The 15,975-nt window shown below is 37.0% G+C and overlaps 1 protein-coding gene across 1 annotated transcript in view; it reads right to left on the reverse strand.

The window, feature by feature from the left end:
* B3GNTL1 (UDP-GlcNAc:betaGal beta-1,3-N-acetylglucosaminyltransferase like 1) overlaps window positions 1–15,107 on the reverse strand; it is a 109,735-nt gene extending 94,628 nt beyond the window's left edge. Inside the window, exons 1-5 of the mRNA XM_054394060.1 lie at window positions 15,054–15,107; window positions 14,429–14,545; window positions 14,205–14,304; window positions 9,231–9,295; window positions 200–265 (exon numbers count right to left, since the gene is read on the reverse strand). Of these exons, the coding sequence (XP_054250035.1) occupies window positions 200–265; window positions 9,231–9,295; window positions 14,205–14,304; window positions 14,429–14,545; window positions 15,054–15,107 (402 nt within the window). The remainder of the gene's footprint in view (window positions 1–199; window positions 266–9,230; window positions 9,296–14,204; window positions 14,305–14,428; window positions 14,546–15,053) is intronic.
* Between the last annotated feature and the right edge of the window lie 868 nt (window positions 15,108–15,975).

Here is a 15,975-nt window from a genome sequence, read left to right on the forward strand (position 1 = left end):
TACTGAAGAGAGAAACTAAGAACCGGAAGAAGTTCAATCAAAGCTACTATTCAGTGCAAGGATTAAAAATAAAGGAAAAGAATACACTGGTTATTGCTTTGCCTCCACCAGCCCTACTGTGAAATTTTCATATCCTTTTAAAGATGTATCCGGCCCTCTGTAAAAGAAAAACACACAAATACAAGAAAAAAGTACTCACACTGTTTGGGCGTTGAATGGCAGCTTCATGCTGCAGCCTAATCCGCTGTGGCATCATCACATCATCCTGGAATAAATGGCATACTGTTATTGAAGAGAAAAAGGGTACAGTACTCAGACACACATTAGAATATGCTGCTAAATTAACATCATTTTACTGGCTTGCAGTCAGAAATACAAATGGAACAAACATTAAGAGACTTCACACTTCCAGTAGATTAAACTCAATCCTGTTCAAACTGGATTCAATCAAAACTACTATGCGACAATTTTGCTGTGATCTCAACATAGATCTTCCAGACACCCACACATTTCATATTCTAGAGAAATTCACCAACTCTATATAATAACTCTAACAGCTGTACTGGCAGTAGGTGTGGACAAGGAACTAACCTTGATTAAAAGCAGGAGATTTGAGACATTCCAGCAATGTGAGGAAATGCTCTTTGCAGTCTGGCTGTACCTTGTTTCATTGATAAGGAAAATCCTCCAGTGTCTAGATCTATCATGTCATATTTCATGAGCACCAAAGTAGTATTTGGGACATGATAAAATTCTGAGGAACAGCAATAAAACCCCCAACGAAAACACAAAACAAACCCCATACTCATACTGGCTTTAAAATACCACCTAGTTTTAAATTTGATGTTAATATTTCTTTCACCTGTAGCACAAAGCTCAATTTTCTTTACAAACAAAAAGACTGGCTGCCGTGTAAAGAGTTAGCCACCTTTCTGTCTTCCCTTGAACAGACAGATGGTCTTTTCAAAATTATGTTATTTCCTGTTCAAAATTATATCCTTTCTAGGATATGGTTTTATAGTCTGCTAAAATGCCCAACTGTAGCACAAACTTTCTTCCCTAAGTTTAGTCTCCTGTGGTTTCTGCCTGTCTCGTTTTCCATTTTGTGCCACACTTCTTCCCTATCCAAGGATCAGTTCAGTCTTAGCTGCTGTTTAAATCTAACATAGCCTCCTTCTATTCAGAGTATTTCCAAATGGCCCTGTCTTATCAGGCAAATGCAGTTCAAAGGAACCCTGAATTCCTGTTCTACATCCATTCTTTTAACTAGTTCCTCTAATTAAAATCATTCTAAGGAGATTCCTACTAAAGCAAAAAAATTAATTTCCAAAAACTTTTACATTAAAACTTTCAGTCAAATCAATGGCAACAAAATATCCAGAGTTCGGAGGGCTGAATGACCTTGATAAAAAGGTGACATTATGGTTTTATCAAAAAAACACAAGGATGAAAAAAACTTTTAGAAGTAGATTCAACTACTTAATATAATTCAAGGTTAAAGATAAAACCAATAAAAGTGACCCTTATCACAGGCAAGTTTATGAAGGAAGGAATTGTCAAAAGCAGTTTTTTGTATTCTGTATTTAGGATATATTTAGTAATAAGAATAAGAGTTGTAAATAAAACCCTGATAGTTCAACCCCTGTATACCAGTTACTTCAAAACTACAACGATGTTATTTGCCATCTAATTCACTTTATCAGTGAGGCGCCAGAATTCAGGCACTCTATCAAGAAAATGTTTCCATAAAATATTTACCCTATTTCCCATATGAAGAATCATAATTGTGTTTCTTTATGCCAAATGCAGAGCTGATTTTTTTTAAATTAAACCCTAGTTTTAATAGAAACAAAGATATCTATTTTAACTGAGCTTTGTTCATTTCTTTCCAAATTTCTTAGGATTCTTCGACATCATCTTGCTAAATAAAAAAAAAAGTTGAATAAATCCATCAAAAACCTTAGAACAATGTTACTAATACAATATATGCTCTTGTGCTCAAAGATTCCACTGTTTATGATCCTGCATAACAGAAATAAATTTCACAGAGCTCATACATTTGCCAAAATGACAAATAATCGACTTGATTTTAAAAAGGTTAAATGAGTATGGAAAGCATTCAAACCAAATTCAAATATTCCACTCATCGAACAGGTCAATGTGATGTTTTTCTAAGCTGACAGCTTGACAGGAAGGGTCTAGTTCCCCCTAACAAAACACTGTGTCATTTTGATGCTATTGGCAAAACTAACAAGGCTACAGATTGGGGTCTTAGGCTATCATCAAGATCATCAGTATTCCGTAAAATCCAGCTAAAGCAGGGGCACTATAACCATAAAATCTTCAAAATGCCTTTTTTTTATTAATACATCTTTGTTCTCTAATGCTGGAAAACTCCACAAACTCTTATCCTTCCAAATACTTTGCTGTTGTTACACAATTCTGTCTTTTTCTCTTTATGACTAGTTTTAACACATTTGATGCACTGCTGTATAGTCCTGCCATACTTTCCAGGTTCATGGAAAGAGAAAAAAAAGAAGAAAGAAAGAAGTAGTTTAAGAGATTATTCTAAACAAAATAATAAAGCAATTAGGCAATGAGGAAGAACAGCACAAAATACAAGTCATAACCCAGACAAAACTGAGTCACTTCAGTCATTCAGCTTTTTAGACTCAGGTTGGGCAATTCTGGAAGAAAGTTAACTGCTGAATTCAACTTTGACACATTACAGATTCTTTACTATTGATGACTGGGCAGGGAACCATAAAGTGGAAACCAGAATATATACACACAGAAATAATCTTAAGTAATGTGGTTGTAATCTAGACCAGTATTTAAAACTCAGTCAAATTCTAATGATTAAACCACAAAAGATTGTGTCACAAAATAAGAGGACTTAAAACAAAAAATTCATCTGCAGAGGCCACTGATGAAGTGAGACACCTAACCACTCACTGTACTGTAAGAGTTGATGGAGTTTAAGCAACTATGGTATTGGACAACTAAGATGCCAACATATTTTATCCAGCTGAACATTGTATCATCACAAATTTTCTACCAAAACTGTTGTACTTGGATATTGAATTCAGCAATGCTGTTGCAGATTTTGCTTTTTACAGTCAACAGTGTTTGGTCATTTTTTTGGATCTAAGCCTGAGAACAAAATCTCACTAATTACACAAGCATTTTCCAAATTATTTTTCAGTCATGTCTTGTCAGACATACACACACAAGTACATCTCTAAATGTAGCTGCTCTATCAAAAGGGGGAGTATATTTACTTCTTTTTTGTCTACTAGGTGCAAGCAGGGAAGATAACAAGGCTAGCAGTGATTACACTGAATATTGGATTTAAAACCCCAGAAGTTTAACAGAAGTTTGCACTGAAATTCAATTTTCCCTGTTAACACAGAACTCTTTAATGGTTGTATCCTAGTAGACATAGGGCAGACAGGATGAAGAGAATTTCTTGCACTGGAAGAACAGACAAAATCCACCAGATTTTACATAAATGCTTGATCAATGTATTCCTGCAGTAAACATGTACCTGCAATGGGATAGCTAATAAAAAAGAATCTGTAGGTAAATCTATTTTCATGTGACACAACTCACCAAACAGTGAAAAAAAATCAAGAAAAATCTCAGGTAATAGCTGGATTTAATGTCATCTGAATATCTATATACAAGCAAACAGGTAAACAGCAAGAAACAAAGCAGCATAAACAGAAACCTATTTCAGTCAGTCAAAATAACCTAGAATTTATAGGAATTTTGCTGATTACAAACATGCTTCCTGTTCTCCAGCGTCCATTCTGAGTAGGAAAACAATTTGCTCAAAGATGGGAGAATGAAAAGGACTTTATTTCCCATGAAAAGCCAGCAAGGATTTCTAAACAAGCCCAGATGTGTTTCTGCCAGTGGGGGGCCGTGATCTCCATCACCTTTCAGTCCGACCCGCGCTCTGCCGGCTGCTGCCCCTATCGAATGTGGCCCTTCTGCAGAAAGCTGCCTTGCTCCTCTCAGCTTCCACACCACGGACAGATGCTGCCAAATCTGAAAAGCTAGTTACACAGCTATCAGCTGGGTTGCTTTCCTTCCAAGCAGAGGCACCATTCGTTATAAGAACACAGACAATTTATACTGAGCTAATTATTTTGTTTTACTTTACTCATATGTTTAGCTGAAGAAAAGGAAAACCCAATCAATAGACTGAGCTTAAGAATATTACTCAAAGCTGTTGCTTCAGGATGTTTTTAAATCAGTTTGGGTAAATTCAAATGACAAGCATTTACTGGCCTCTTCAGCCATCCTGTCTGCACCACACTGAGTTCCACAGTGATAACTTCATGATTTTCCCTTAAAAGTGGGGGATTTTGCATTTCAAAAAGTCAAACAAACCACATAACTCAATGTACAAAACACATCTACTTTTTAAAACCAAGGGCAAGTTCACACTAATTGCAGCTCAGTACAGAAGTGCTTTCTCGAGCTCACATTACAGACTCAGAATCACATGCATTTCCAAATACAACCTGTAGCAACACCAGGTGGAATATTTGACTCACTGAGAAACAATATGGCTTCTCTGAAGTCTTTCAGTCCATCAAATGGTCATTCATTTGTCCTGCACCTGCTCAGACAAGAGTGGAAAAAAAAAAAAATCTTTCCTTGCTATTGTTCAGTTCAGCTCCTTGAAGTAAAAGGCCTGGGACCTCCAAAAACTGGCCTGTCAACAGCACTGCCAAAGCAAATAGCCTGATGGGAGGTGATTTTCCAGAAGATGGGGTTTTAAAGAAACCCTGCACTACTAAACCCTTTAGAATCCTGCACTCTAAAGGCCACACAGAATTCACCTGAGCAGGACAAGATCTGTCAGTACACACAAGATCATAGGGAAAAACAATACTTTTCTGTTTCTGCTTCTCAATTAAATTGAGAAGGAAAGGCAAAAAAGAAAACACTTCAGAGTTTAAGAAGCTGGCTTTACTAATCACCTTCCATTTCTTGAGCGCAGCAACAAAATGGTCTGCATGGGAAGACAGACATGATGTTCTTGTGTGTCTGAATGATTAGTACCTTCCATCAATAAAAATTAATTACAGTCTTTTTATGGAATCTTTTAATACAACATCACTATCAATTGACCAGGAAATTTTTGCTGCTGCAGCAGCTCCCACCTTGATGTATTTGTTCAGCAAATTAAAAGTTATCTTGAAGGCTTAAGTCCCTGAAACATCTACCAAGTCTGGCTAGCTAAGGTCCAACCAACTTCTTCCAAACTTTTATGAATACCCTTTCAATGAAGTGTTTTTGAACTTGAAACTCAAGAAAAGCATGCAATTTCACACCAATTAAGAATTAACATTCCAAATTTAAATCATACAAACAAATCTCACAACAGAAAGGCACAGGTCAGCAGCTGCCAATTCAAACATGGGAATGCCAGTTGTGGTGGTCCACTCTCACTTCTGGTGAATAAAACTTAACTGTTTCCTTTTGTCATTTTCAAGTATAAGCAGCGACACTGTGGCAACATAGTTTAGAGTCACATCTTTGAACTTGCTAGAAATGTCAGAAACAGTGATACATTGCCAACAGAGCCTTTGAAAAGACTAAAAGAAATGTGTCAAGCACTCGAGTGATTCTGACTGGGCTTGAAATACTGCAGGTCAAAAAAGGACACATTTCATATTTCTTCCTTAACAGGAAGGAGCCCTCCAACAACACTTTGATTAAACCTGAAATAATGGGAAACTACACAGAGTTTATGACAAAATGAAAGCATGTTCCTTTTTAAAGAAACACAGTTTTATACAAGCATAGACACGTTCAAGTGAATGTCAATGAAAATAGCAGTTTGAAGCAGAAAAAGGAATTTTTAGTGTAAAAGTCCCACTGTGATACAACTGAGCAAATGATTATAAAGATGGGAACCACCCCAAAGAAGTGACAAACTAAGGTTACAATACAATGCAACTGGCAGATAAGGTCACAACTGCAGGCAATGTGAAGAGTAAAGCTAACAGTGAAATGTGTTTGCATAATTAGTTCATTCTATTGTTGGTATGACCAAGATTTTTCTAAGATGATAAATGTTAAATAAGAATAGCTTGTTAAATGTCTTCGATTTTTCTACTTGTTTTCCTGGTGGGAAAAATGCCTCAGTAGCTTAGAGGCAAAATCTGTAACAACCACCACAGCAAAACCCCTCCATAACAGCTATTAGTCAAACAGCTGCCACTTCATACTAGAACAGGCTGATCAAATTCTGACAGTTCTGAGCTCTGTAACCTTTTTTTCCACATTTCTTCCCAATTTGTTTTCCTCACAAATCTGTGTTGAGAGACATAACACAAGCAGCTTGACTCCAGCTGGAAAGGCAAGCAAAACAGTCTCTCTGGAGCCAGTACTCCCAAAGATGCTTCCAAATATGTTTGCACATTCACAGAATCCTAAAATCATTTCTGATGTGGTACAAATACAGAAGTCTCAATGTGTTTCTCCACCTATATGAAACATACTGAAACAACTGACCCAGTCATATTTCTCTCCATCTTCCACCTATATCAAATGTGGGTTAGGGCTTCACTTCTGAAGGTCCGTTCCCTGGCATTACTGCAGCACATTCCAAAAGGATGATATCAACATTCCTTCCTAGAGAGCTCGATACTGGACTGCTGACTGAAATAAAGAAGGTAGGTGGAGTGTGGAAGCAGAATTGTTAAACAGCTGGCAACATCTGTCTCAGCTATTATCACAAAACATTTACTAACCATAGCCAAAATATTGAGCAATTTTTAGACTTGTAGCAGTTTCCACACTCATTTCCTATTATCTGTTTTCAGGAAAAAAAAAATCACAGTCCTGAGAGGAGACAGTAGAAAAAACATTTAAGCAATACTGCTTATTTAATATTCCTTTTGTATTGAGATTAGGCTTCTGATAGTTCAGAACACCTTCTGTTTTGAAGCATCTGGCTCAAAAGCAGGAATAGAGATGTGTAGAACAGAAAATCCTGGTAGCTTCTTCCAAGCTTATCCACACTGTAAGTCATAAAATTCTCAAACCACTTCAAGTAAGTCTTAGTTATACTAAATATAAATGTATGCTAATGATAATATTGAAGAAATCCAATTTCTTCACCTGTTACATTCCTCAATAGCTGCAATTTGTTTCCCTGATGTTTTGTTATCCAGTTGGCAAATAGAAACAACACAGCAGCATGAAGAGGCACAGTATATAAACACCATAAGATAAATTACAATTTAAGAATTCCAAAGAGCTCTCTATAAAAATATTAATTTCATTTAAAGAATTATATTTTCTAGTTACAGCTAGCAATTTCCAAACACCTGGATCTGTCTGAATTGCAAGGAAAGACTAACCCAGAATTTATTTCAGTAAATTACTCTAAACAGATTTAAGGCAGAAAATATGAAGCTCCATGGGACAAGACAATAATGGGTTCATTTTTCACTCATGGTAACTCTAGGACTCAGCTAACTTCACCCAACACAAGTACATACATAACTCATCCTGAGTACTCCCTAGGATGCCTCACGCAACATGGTATCTATCCAAGCCTGCAATATTTGAACTCTGCAAATCCTAAGAGGTAATTTCCCTTTTTTCCATTTTAGATGTGTAAACAGCCTCACAAGATAGGAGGAGTTAAATCCATGGAATCATTCATATAAATTATATGGCATTGGTGTGTATCTATCTGATGTGAAGCAAAAAGAACGAGATCCTGAGTTCATTCAGCTGCACAAAGCTGGCATCACTCCAGTTACGTCATGGCATCATGTTTGATGTCCCTACACTCTGTCAAAATCTGGTGAGTCAGGTGATCAAAAACAGAGCATATTTTGTGTTCATACTTCCTCAAAACAATTTATGAAACAGAAACTGACACTCAGTACTGGAGATGAAATAATTCTTTTTCAATATATGAGAAACTGACCTTTCCAAACACTGCTGATTTGTAGATGGAGTTATGAGTTCTTTGTATTCAGTGGATGTTCAAAGGGCTTTTTCTGAAATACCCACATATACCCATATGTATCACATACTGCATTTCAAAGCTTCACCCTCCATAAACTTACATCCAGAGACTTATGTGAAATACACTCTGTAAAACAAATGAAACCTCTAAACCAACAAACTCTTAAAGGGGAACTAGGATAAATTCAAATAAACTCATTTTAAAAGGCACGCTGTGTTGCTAAATATGGTAATAGCTTAATAAAAGCTAGAATAAAGACCACGAAAGTTACCTGCAATACTTAATTTCTTAAATGGTAAGACAAGAAATTTCTGCATTGCATTGGTTCAGGAAAAATACCCCAACACTTAACACCATCTTCCTAACAGGACACTGAGGAATTTACAAAATTTTAACAAAGAAAGAAACAAACAAAAAAATCCTTCTATGTCATTGACACAACAAATGGAATTTCCAAACTGAAAAGTGACCCAAATTAAAAGCTGTGTGGTTATAAGGCTGTAGAGTTTATAACCTTGCTCTCATAACACTAAGGAGCACAGACAACCATAACATTAATTTGAATCCTACCTGAAAATCTACACTTTCAGCTGCCAGTTCATCCTAGTACTACACAAAACCATAGTTCAGCTCCAATTCAGAGGAAAGAATCAATCTTCAGGTGAAATTACATAAGATCAGTGAGCCTTAAAGGTCCTGCTCTTCCTGCCTGATCCTAGCCACATGGCACCATTCTTCAGATCAGCTATGCACATTTGTGAAACCCTTCACTGAATATTAAGCTGAATGAAGTCAGATAGTTATCTGTGGGTTAGTGAGCTGAATGCCTCCACAGAGGATATCCAACAAAGGACAGGAAAAATATTTCAAGATGGAAGGAGAGACTTCTCCTATTTTGCATCAAAAAGCCTGTAGATTAGCTCTTAGTTTCTCATCAATATAATTTTCTGAAGAATGTGGGAAAGAAAGATCCTGGAAACACCTAAATACCTACATTGCCCAACCCCGCTCACAATAGCTTGTGAAATCCTATAGGATCAAAGAACGATGCAAGGCTGTAGGCTTTCTACAAGCTGAAAAACAACTTTACAGCTATAAATAGTAACCTGCATTCTTAAAGCCCAACCACCTTTAAACAGCTTATCTTTAAGGCAAACCAACAGCTGCATTAAAAACAGAAAAATTTTATTTGCAAAATAAAGTTGGACAAAATGCATTAACTTACCGAATCCAGAAAGCAGAGATAGGTTCCTGAGCTCTGAATGACTGCTTGATTTTTAGCAAATCCAACTGTTGAGAAAGGAAAGATAAAATTATGTGGCACTTTTTACCTTTCTATTTTTTTTTAATCTTAGTGCAGTCAGAAACAGATAAAAAGAACTAAGAAATTGTGTATTAAGTCAGGGACACCTTTTTTTCATATTTAAAATGGGGTAATTTGTAGATATTTAAGTAGTAAGTCTATTTCAGTCATCTTCTCAGTTTTATATCTCAGACTTCTACCACCAAGCAGAATCAGACTACTTTTGCTAGCCCTCCACAAGGACATAACACGTAAGACAGATCTTTAAGAGTCCAGGACCCTAGGTTTCACATCCAATACCTACCATGTAACATCACAGAGTGGTTTAGGTTGGAAGGAACTTTCAAGGTCACTTAGCCCAACCTCTCTGCAATGAGCAGCTGCTGGGAACCCTTGCTTGTGTGTAGTTTCATCTCTTAAGTCATAACAAATAGTACCAAATGATAAAAAGGCAAAGAAATAACAAGAGATTGCTAGGCAACTTATTCTTCATTTCAGAGGACCAGGTTCCCAGAAGAACTCCAAAAAAAGTTCTGTTCCTTTATGCTTGTTATGCAAGCATGGAAATACAAAACCTTTATGCACCATTTATGTAATGCAGAGGGGATCCAAAGCAGAAAGATGTATACAAGAAGCATGAACCTGGCTTATTTACACTATACCATGTTATGGAAGACCACACTGAAATATAAATTCAGTCAAATGACTGTGTTGGCATCCACTGTCTTTTGGTTTCTGACCCCTTTTTTACCAAGACATTTCAGGAAGCTGAACCAGAAGAAAACTTTTTTTGTCAGCTTAATTTTTGAGGCAGATACAGCACTGGTGGGTCAAACAAAAGAAAAGAAAAGAAAACAAACCCAACACAACCCCCCCCCACAAAAAAAAACCCCAAACCTGGAATACACAGCCAAGGGTAAGGATGGGACTGTGGCAAGGTAGGGGTGTTTACATGTTTGTATGTAGGCAAGGTCTACCTAAGAACATTCTGCCCTTTGAATTCTTCTCCTGGACAGCATTGTAAGGAAAGGTCATGCCCTATCCTGTGCTATTCTGAAAATTGCTATATGAATTCCACTTAGTCACAAATCCTACATTTAAGCTCTGTTTAAAGTATTTATGGAACCAAATCAGTGAATACAGCAAGATTGCCTTGACATTCAAACCCAATGATGTCCAGATATGCAGTACTGTGAGGTTTTTATTTAACAGAAAAACTGGAAACCTAAAGCCAGAAAATCTCACCATGAAGTGCAGCAGGGTAATTTTAAATAATAGTATCTCTACAGTTCCTAATTGTGCATTTGAAAAAAAAGCAGACTTCTGTAATTCTCTACTCTTTTTATGTGATGCAGGTTTAAATTTAATCAGGAAACAAATTTAACTGGGCTCAAAGGTTCATGCAGTTTTAATGCACGTGCTCCTTGGCTATTTGGCTGAGTTGTCTAAGCACAGAACAAGACTTATGACTGCATTTCTTCCTGCCTCAAAGGAACATTATGTCAACAGAACACTACTAATAAAGGCTCTTCCTTATAACTGTGTTATTCTTTTCTATTGTGTTTTAAGTATTTTAATCCTCACCTTAACTTCTCGTCAACATGGGTTTCTTGAACTTATTATCTTCGAGTGTATTTACATAACACTTTTCATACACAAATGAATATCCAATCTAACAAGTACAGTTACTCTCATTCTCCTTCCTACTGGCAGTAAAAAAGCCGCTGGCAAAGTCAGCAACTACCACAACAGCAGAGCTGAATCCTGGCATGAACAGTTCTACTGGAAAACAACTGATGCAAGTTAGCAGGTCTGGACATGCCAAACAAGCAAAACCCCAATACTGTGAAGGTCCCTACTAAAGCAAGAAGTAAAAGAACAGAATAGAACTAAACTTGCCCAACATCAGTCAGATCAATTCTCTCACACACCATTGCCAGCTGTAAAGCAGCCTGTACTCCTTTTTCAGTGCTGTCATTAGTAGACCCCAACATCTAAAAAACTTTCAGCAGAAAAGAAGGAAGTACTAAGAATGAATAATGTAGGGGAAAAGTGAAGGAGATTCAAAGGCAAGTACAAAGTGATAGTTACATTACTTTGTGAACTTTCTGAAATGTTTCAGATCTCATTTTCAAATAAAAAAAGTCAAATAATGAAATATTTAATATTTGTTAAGAAAAAAATTGGAAACTATTTTTTCTGATATTAAAACAGAAACTATCCTGAAGCTGTACATATACTTTTTTTTTTTGAGGAGAGAGAAGAAAATACATGTATTTTTAAAAATATTAATACGAGAGATATAACTCCCCATAGAAGAAACTAGATATTAAAATTTGTTTCACCATGATAAACCTATGTTTGGCGTGAGTAAAATATTTTCTTTAATATTACTCCACTGAACAAAATCAAATGTTTGTGCCAGGTCTCTGAGTTTTGTAAGGCCTGCTTTCTTGGTGAAAAGAGCCTGTTACCATGGTTACAGCCTTAAAAACTTAAGCCTCAGTGAGATATTAACATTCCTCACTCTTGGAAAGAAAAAGGTTTCCTTTTTTTAGGCAAGTGACCCTTTCTTTTTTCTAGGTTCCCCTCCTTTCTTTTACATGTTAGAAAAGAATCAGAAATAAATCCTCATCTTGTGTAAATAGTTGAAGATGTGAAGCCTGACTAGTACATTGTTTCTGTACTAAAGCATCTTCTTTTAAAGGAAAGACTCCTTACAGTTGTAACTAGCCCTTAACATAATAAAAGTAAATCACTGAAAGCAAACAAATACTATGGATTTCAAGTAACCTGCTCCTAAAATGTAACAACCATGAAGAAAAGATGTCCTCATTCTAATGGTGACCTGAAAGTGACTTCCGCATGAATAAGTTTGGGTTTGTTTTTTTAAAGGAACTATGCATTTCATACTATTATCTAAAACAATGCTCACAGCTGCATCTCCCATCCCCAATTTATTAAAGATTTGTTCAGGTTTCAGCCATCCCAACACTGACCATTGCATCTTCAAACGAAAAATAATCTGACATACCCTTAACAGCAAGATATACTTCTTGCAGTTCACAACTCAAACTTAGTTTTAGGTTCAGTTTCCTGAAGTGCAAAGGTGAACTGACTTTTAGAACTCTAACAGAAATTAGTGTCAAAACACTGCAACTCTGTTTTCTTCCAAATTAAAAACTAGTTTACACACAATTAATGCAACACTCTGTTAGGAACAAGAATTTATGGACAGAAAAATGTTCTATAAACGTGAAAAATACATGCTATAACAAGATGGTAATAATAAAACCTTCCTAGCCAACTTTCCTAAGTACTGTAATTAACAATCTCTGGTATTATTCTTTGTCTGAGAAACTGCAACCTACTTAGCATCTAGATCATCAACTAGTAAGAGAAGTATGATCTGAAAGGAGATTGATCACTGAATAGTTGAGGGGAAGCAAAAACAGATAGATAAATTTCCAGGAATGCAAGTAATTCTTGACATTGCTCAACTCTAGCTTCATCAGCTGCCCAAAAGAGAAAAATTCCTTCCAGAAACCTTGTCTGTCTTTTGTCATCACCAGCTCAATAATGCTAATATTACAAGCTGCACTGTCAAAACACCACCGGTTCATACTAGGGATATTAAAATACTAAAAATATTTATAGTAACAGTTATGCTGTGTTACTTCAGTACTGCAGGTCTGAAAACTGTTTAAAAAACAGCTTTAAAGAAGTCTATAGTCAAAAGAAGTGACAGTAAATAAAGCCAGGAGCCAACACAAGCTGCAGATGAATGCAGTGGACAAACTCCAATTTATTCACGTTTCAACAAAATGAAAATTAATCCTCCTGAAACAGAACTGGGCTGTTTTGCAAGAAGAACATTTTGAGGAGACTGTAAGAAGCCCAACCTTCTTTCCAGTTACTAACAACATATTTTGTTAAAAAACAGAAACTTACAGGATTTTGTTACAGTGTTTCCAAAACACAAGTGAAATGAAATACACGCATTTGAAAACAGTCCTGCATCAATTGCTACCTGTTACTCACTGTCACAAAATAGAGAATGAAACATTATAGAGCTCCCATATAGAATGTGAGCACACTGTTCTGCTTGCTTTGTCCTGTTGTTCTTCAGAATACAGACATCATCTTCTAACTTCAATGCCATTCAAAAACAGCTTCTTCAAAGACCAACACACCAGTGTTTCTATTTTACTATTAGCAAGCTTGTCTGCTAAAAACCCCTACACATTAAGTAACCAACACAAGCAAAAGAAAAACTATTAGATAGATATGTCTGTTACCTCCTCCAGTGGGTAAAAGTAATATTAGCATGTAAATCAATAGGGAATCATACTGTAGGCCTATCTGGCAGCTCACTGAACATACTGATTTACCCCCTTGTGTAAATAATTAGGCCTTGGTGAGAATTTTAGCTCACATCAAAGCTTTTCTGAAACCTCTGTTTTAACCTGATCATCAAAAGGATATAAAAAATGTATTTGGTTCTGTTTCAGGGTCTATCCTACAATACTGAAAGATATGTGTTTACCTTTTAAGTCTTTATGTAAGAAATTTGGGGATTTTTTTTTTTTGCTTAAAACCCATCTCCTGATATCAGAAAGCCACAGTAAAATTGTAAGCATTAACAAGATTGTGTATATTACAATTAAACAAAATTCTTTTGCAGAGTAGAGCACAAGTGTTAAGCCAAGTCCATCTTTCCTAGACATATAAACAAATTCTACAGAGCCAAAGCCAACAGGGTGAAATTCTGAAGTGTTAGAGTTTAGAACAGAGAACTCTGGAAAATAATGTGTTTTTTTCCATTGAAAAGCAAGCAGCTACAAAGACATTTTTCAAACAACCTAACCCTCAAAAAATCACTATTGAGATACCTACCACCTCGAGGTTCAGAGGAATCGTTACTACCAATGATTACAGGAACACCAGCATCTTCCAACTTGATCTTCCATTTCTCAATTATTTGAGCTGAACCATCCTAGAGAAATGCAGATGCAGCTATTTTAAACTTGTACAGTGGACCAAACACAAGTCCAAACCAAAAATTCCTATTGGAGGCAGTGTTTATTTGAGTAGTAATCGAAATAAGGTCTGCAACATACCTTACTGGCATCGTTAAAAACTGACAGCTCCATGGTTTCTTTAAAATCTTGTTCCCAAACTGACTTCAGGCATTCATCTAACCAGCATTCACTATTGTGAACAGGCACAATGACAGACTACAAAAGAAAAACCAAACAGCAAGCAAGATTCCAAACATATGTCAAGCAAGCACTATTTTTGTTTACTTACAGTATAAGAATAATCATTAAAAAGGGGAAGCGCCAGATCCTTATGAAGCTTTCACAAAACATGCATCTTAAGACTACAAAAGTAGGCAAAGGTTATTTTCATCATAAATACATTATTTACTTTCTTCTCTAGCAAACCTTTTTTATTTCAATTTTTGAGTTCTAGAAGATGGCTTTTGGCAAAAGGAAGTTGCAGCTGGTACTTATCCTGAAGTAGGCATTCATAAATTGGCAGTTATCATCATGTGACTAAACAAGAATACTTCAATGTCCTTGATTCATTTAAAGAGGAAAAAACCACATACTAGGGCATTATTTAACTTAGAGGTGCAGATTCCCAGTTAAAACACCAAGCAGCTGGTAGTAAACTCGAGACCATGTCAATTTCTCGTGGCCTAAAACAAGATCAACTACAGCTGTATGATTGGTGACAAACCATCACCTCCAGGGACTCAAACACCAACCCTGCTAAAGCAATTTCTAAAATCATCTGGATTTGGAATACTTTCCCAATACCTGAAGTCCTTTTGCTTCAGTTTATGCTAACAACTATCTCAAGATCCCAGCACAGATTATTATTCTAGTCCTCTCTGCAGCAGCCTTTCATACATTTGAACTGCCACCATAATACTGAACCACAGAAATACACATAAAGATCTTTAAAAGCAATTTTGAGACAACACAAGGACATAAATTGCAAACAAGTAATGTATTCTTGTCATTACAAGATCAACTGAGTGACAACTGAGTTAAAATTATCATTTTGTAGCAGAATCCAACAGAGGAGCATTTTCATTGCCTATGAGCCAAGTGCAACAGTTAAAATACAGAACTATGAATCAGATCTGGACTTGAGCATTGTTACACTACTTGTTTTTCCCTGAACTGCCCACACTCTAGGGCAAGACTTGGAGATATTTTAGGTAATTTTAGTAATGTAGTTTTGCCGTCACGAAGCTGAAACTAACAGTTCACTGCAAAATGAATTATTACATATAGCAAAAAAAAGGGCAGAATGTGAAATGTTTAACAGGTAGTTCACACAGGAACAGCAGGAACTCTGCTCGAGCGCCGCAGCCGCTCAGGACTTGCGTCCCCAAATCCGCGGCGCGCCGCCCGCCCAGACGTCCCCTCCCCGCCCGAGCCTCGGGCCTGACACGTACCACCTGGACAGCGCAGCCTTGCCCCACCGGCGCCCGGGGGGCCACAGGGCGGTGGGTTGCGGTGGGGCTCCCATCGGCTCTCTCCGCCTCCGCCATGGCGGTCTCCGCCCCTTAGGGAGGAGAGGGTGACAGTCAGCCCGGAACGCCCTGGAGGAGCCGGCGCTCCCGGCCGGGCATGCGGCCGCCTGACACGCA

Source organism: Indicator indicator, chromosome 29 (genome assembly GCF_027791375.1).
Source record: "Indicator indicator isolate 239-I01 chromosome 29, UM_Iind_1.1, whole genome shotgun sequence".
NCBI classification, from domain to species: domain Eukaryota; kingdom Metazoa; phylum Chordata; class Aves; order Piciformes; family Indicatoridae; genus Indicator; species Indicator indicator.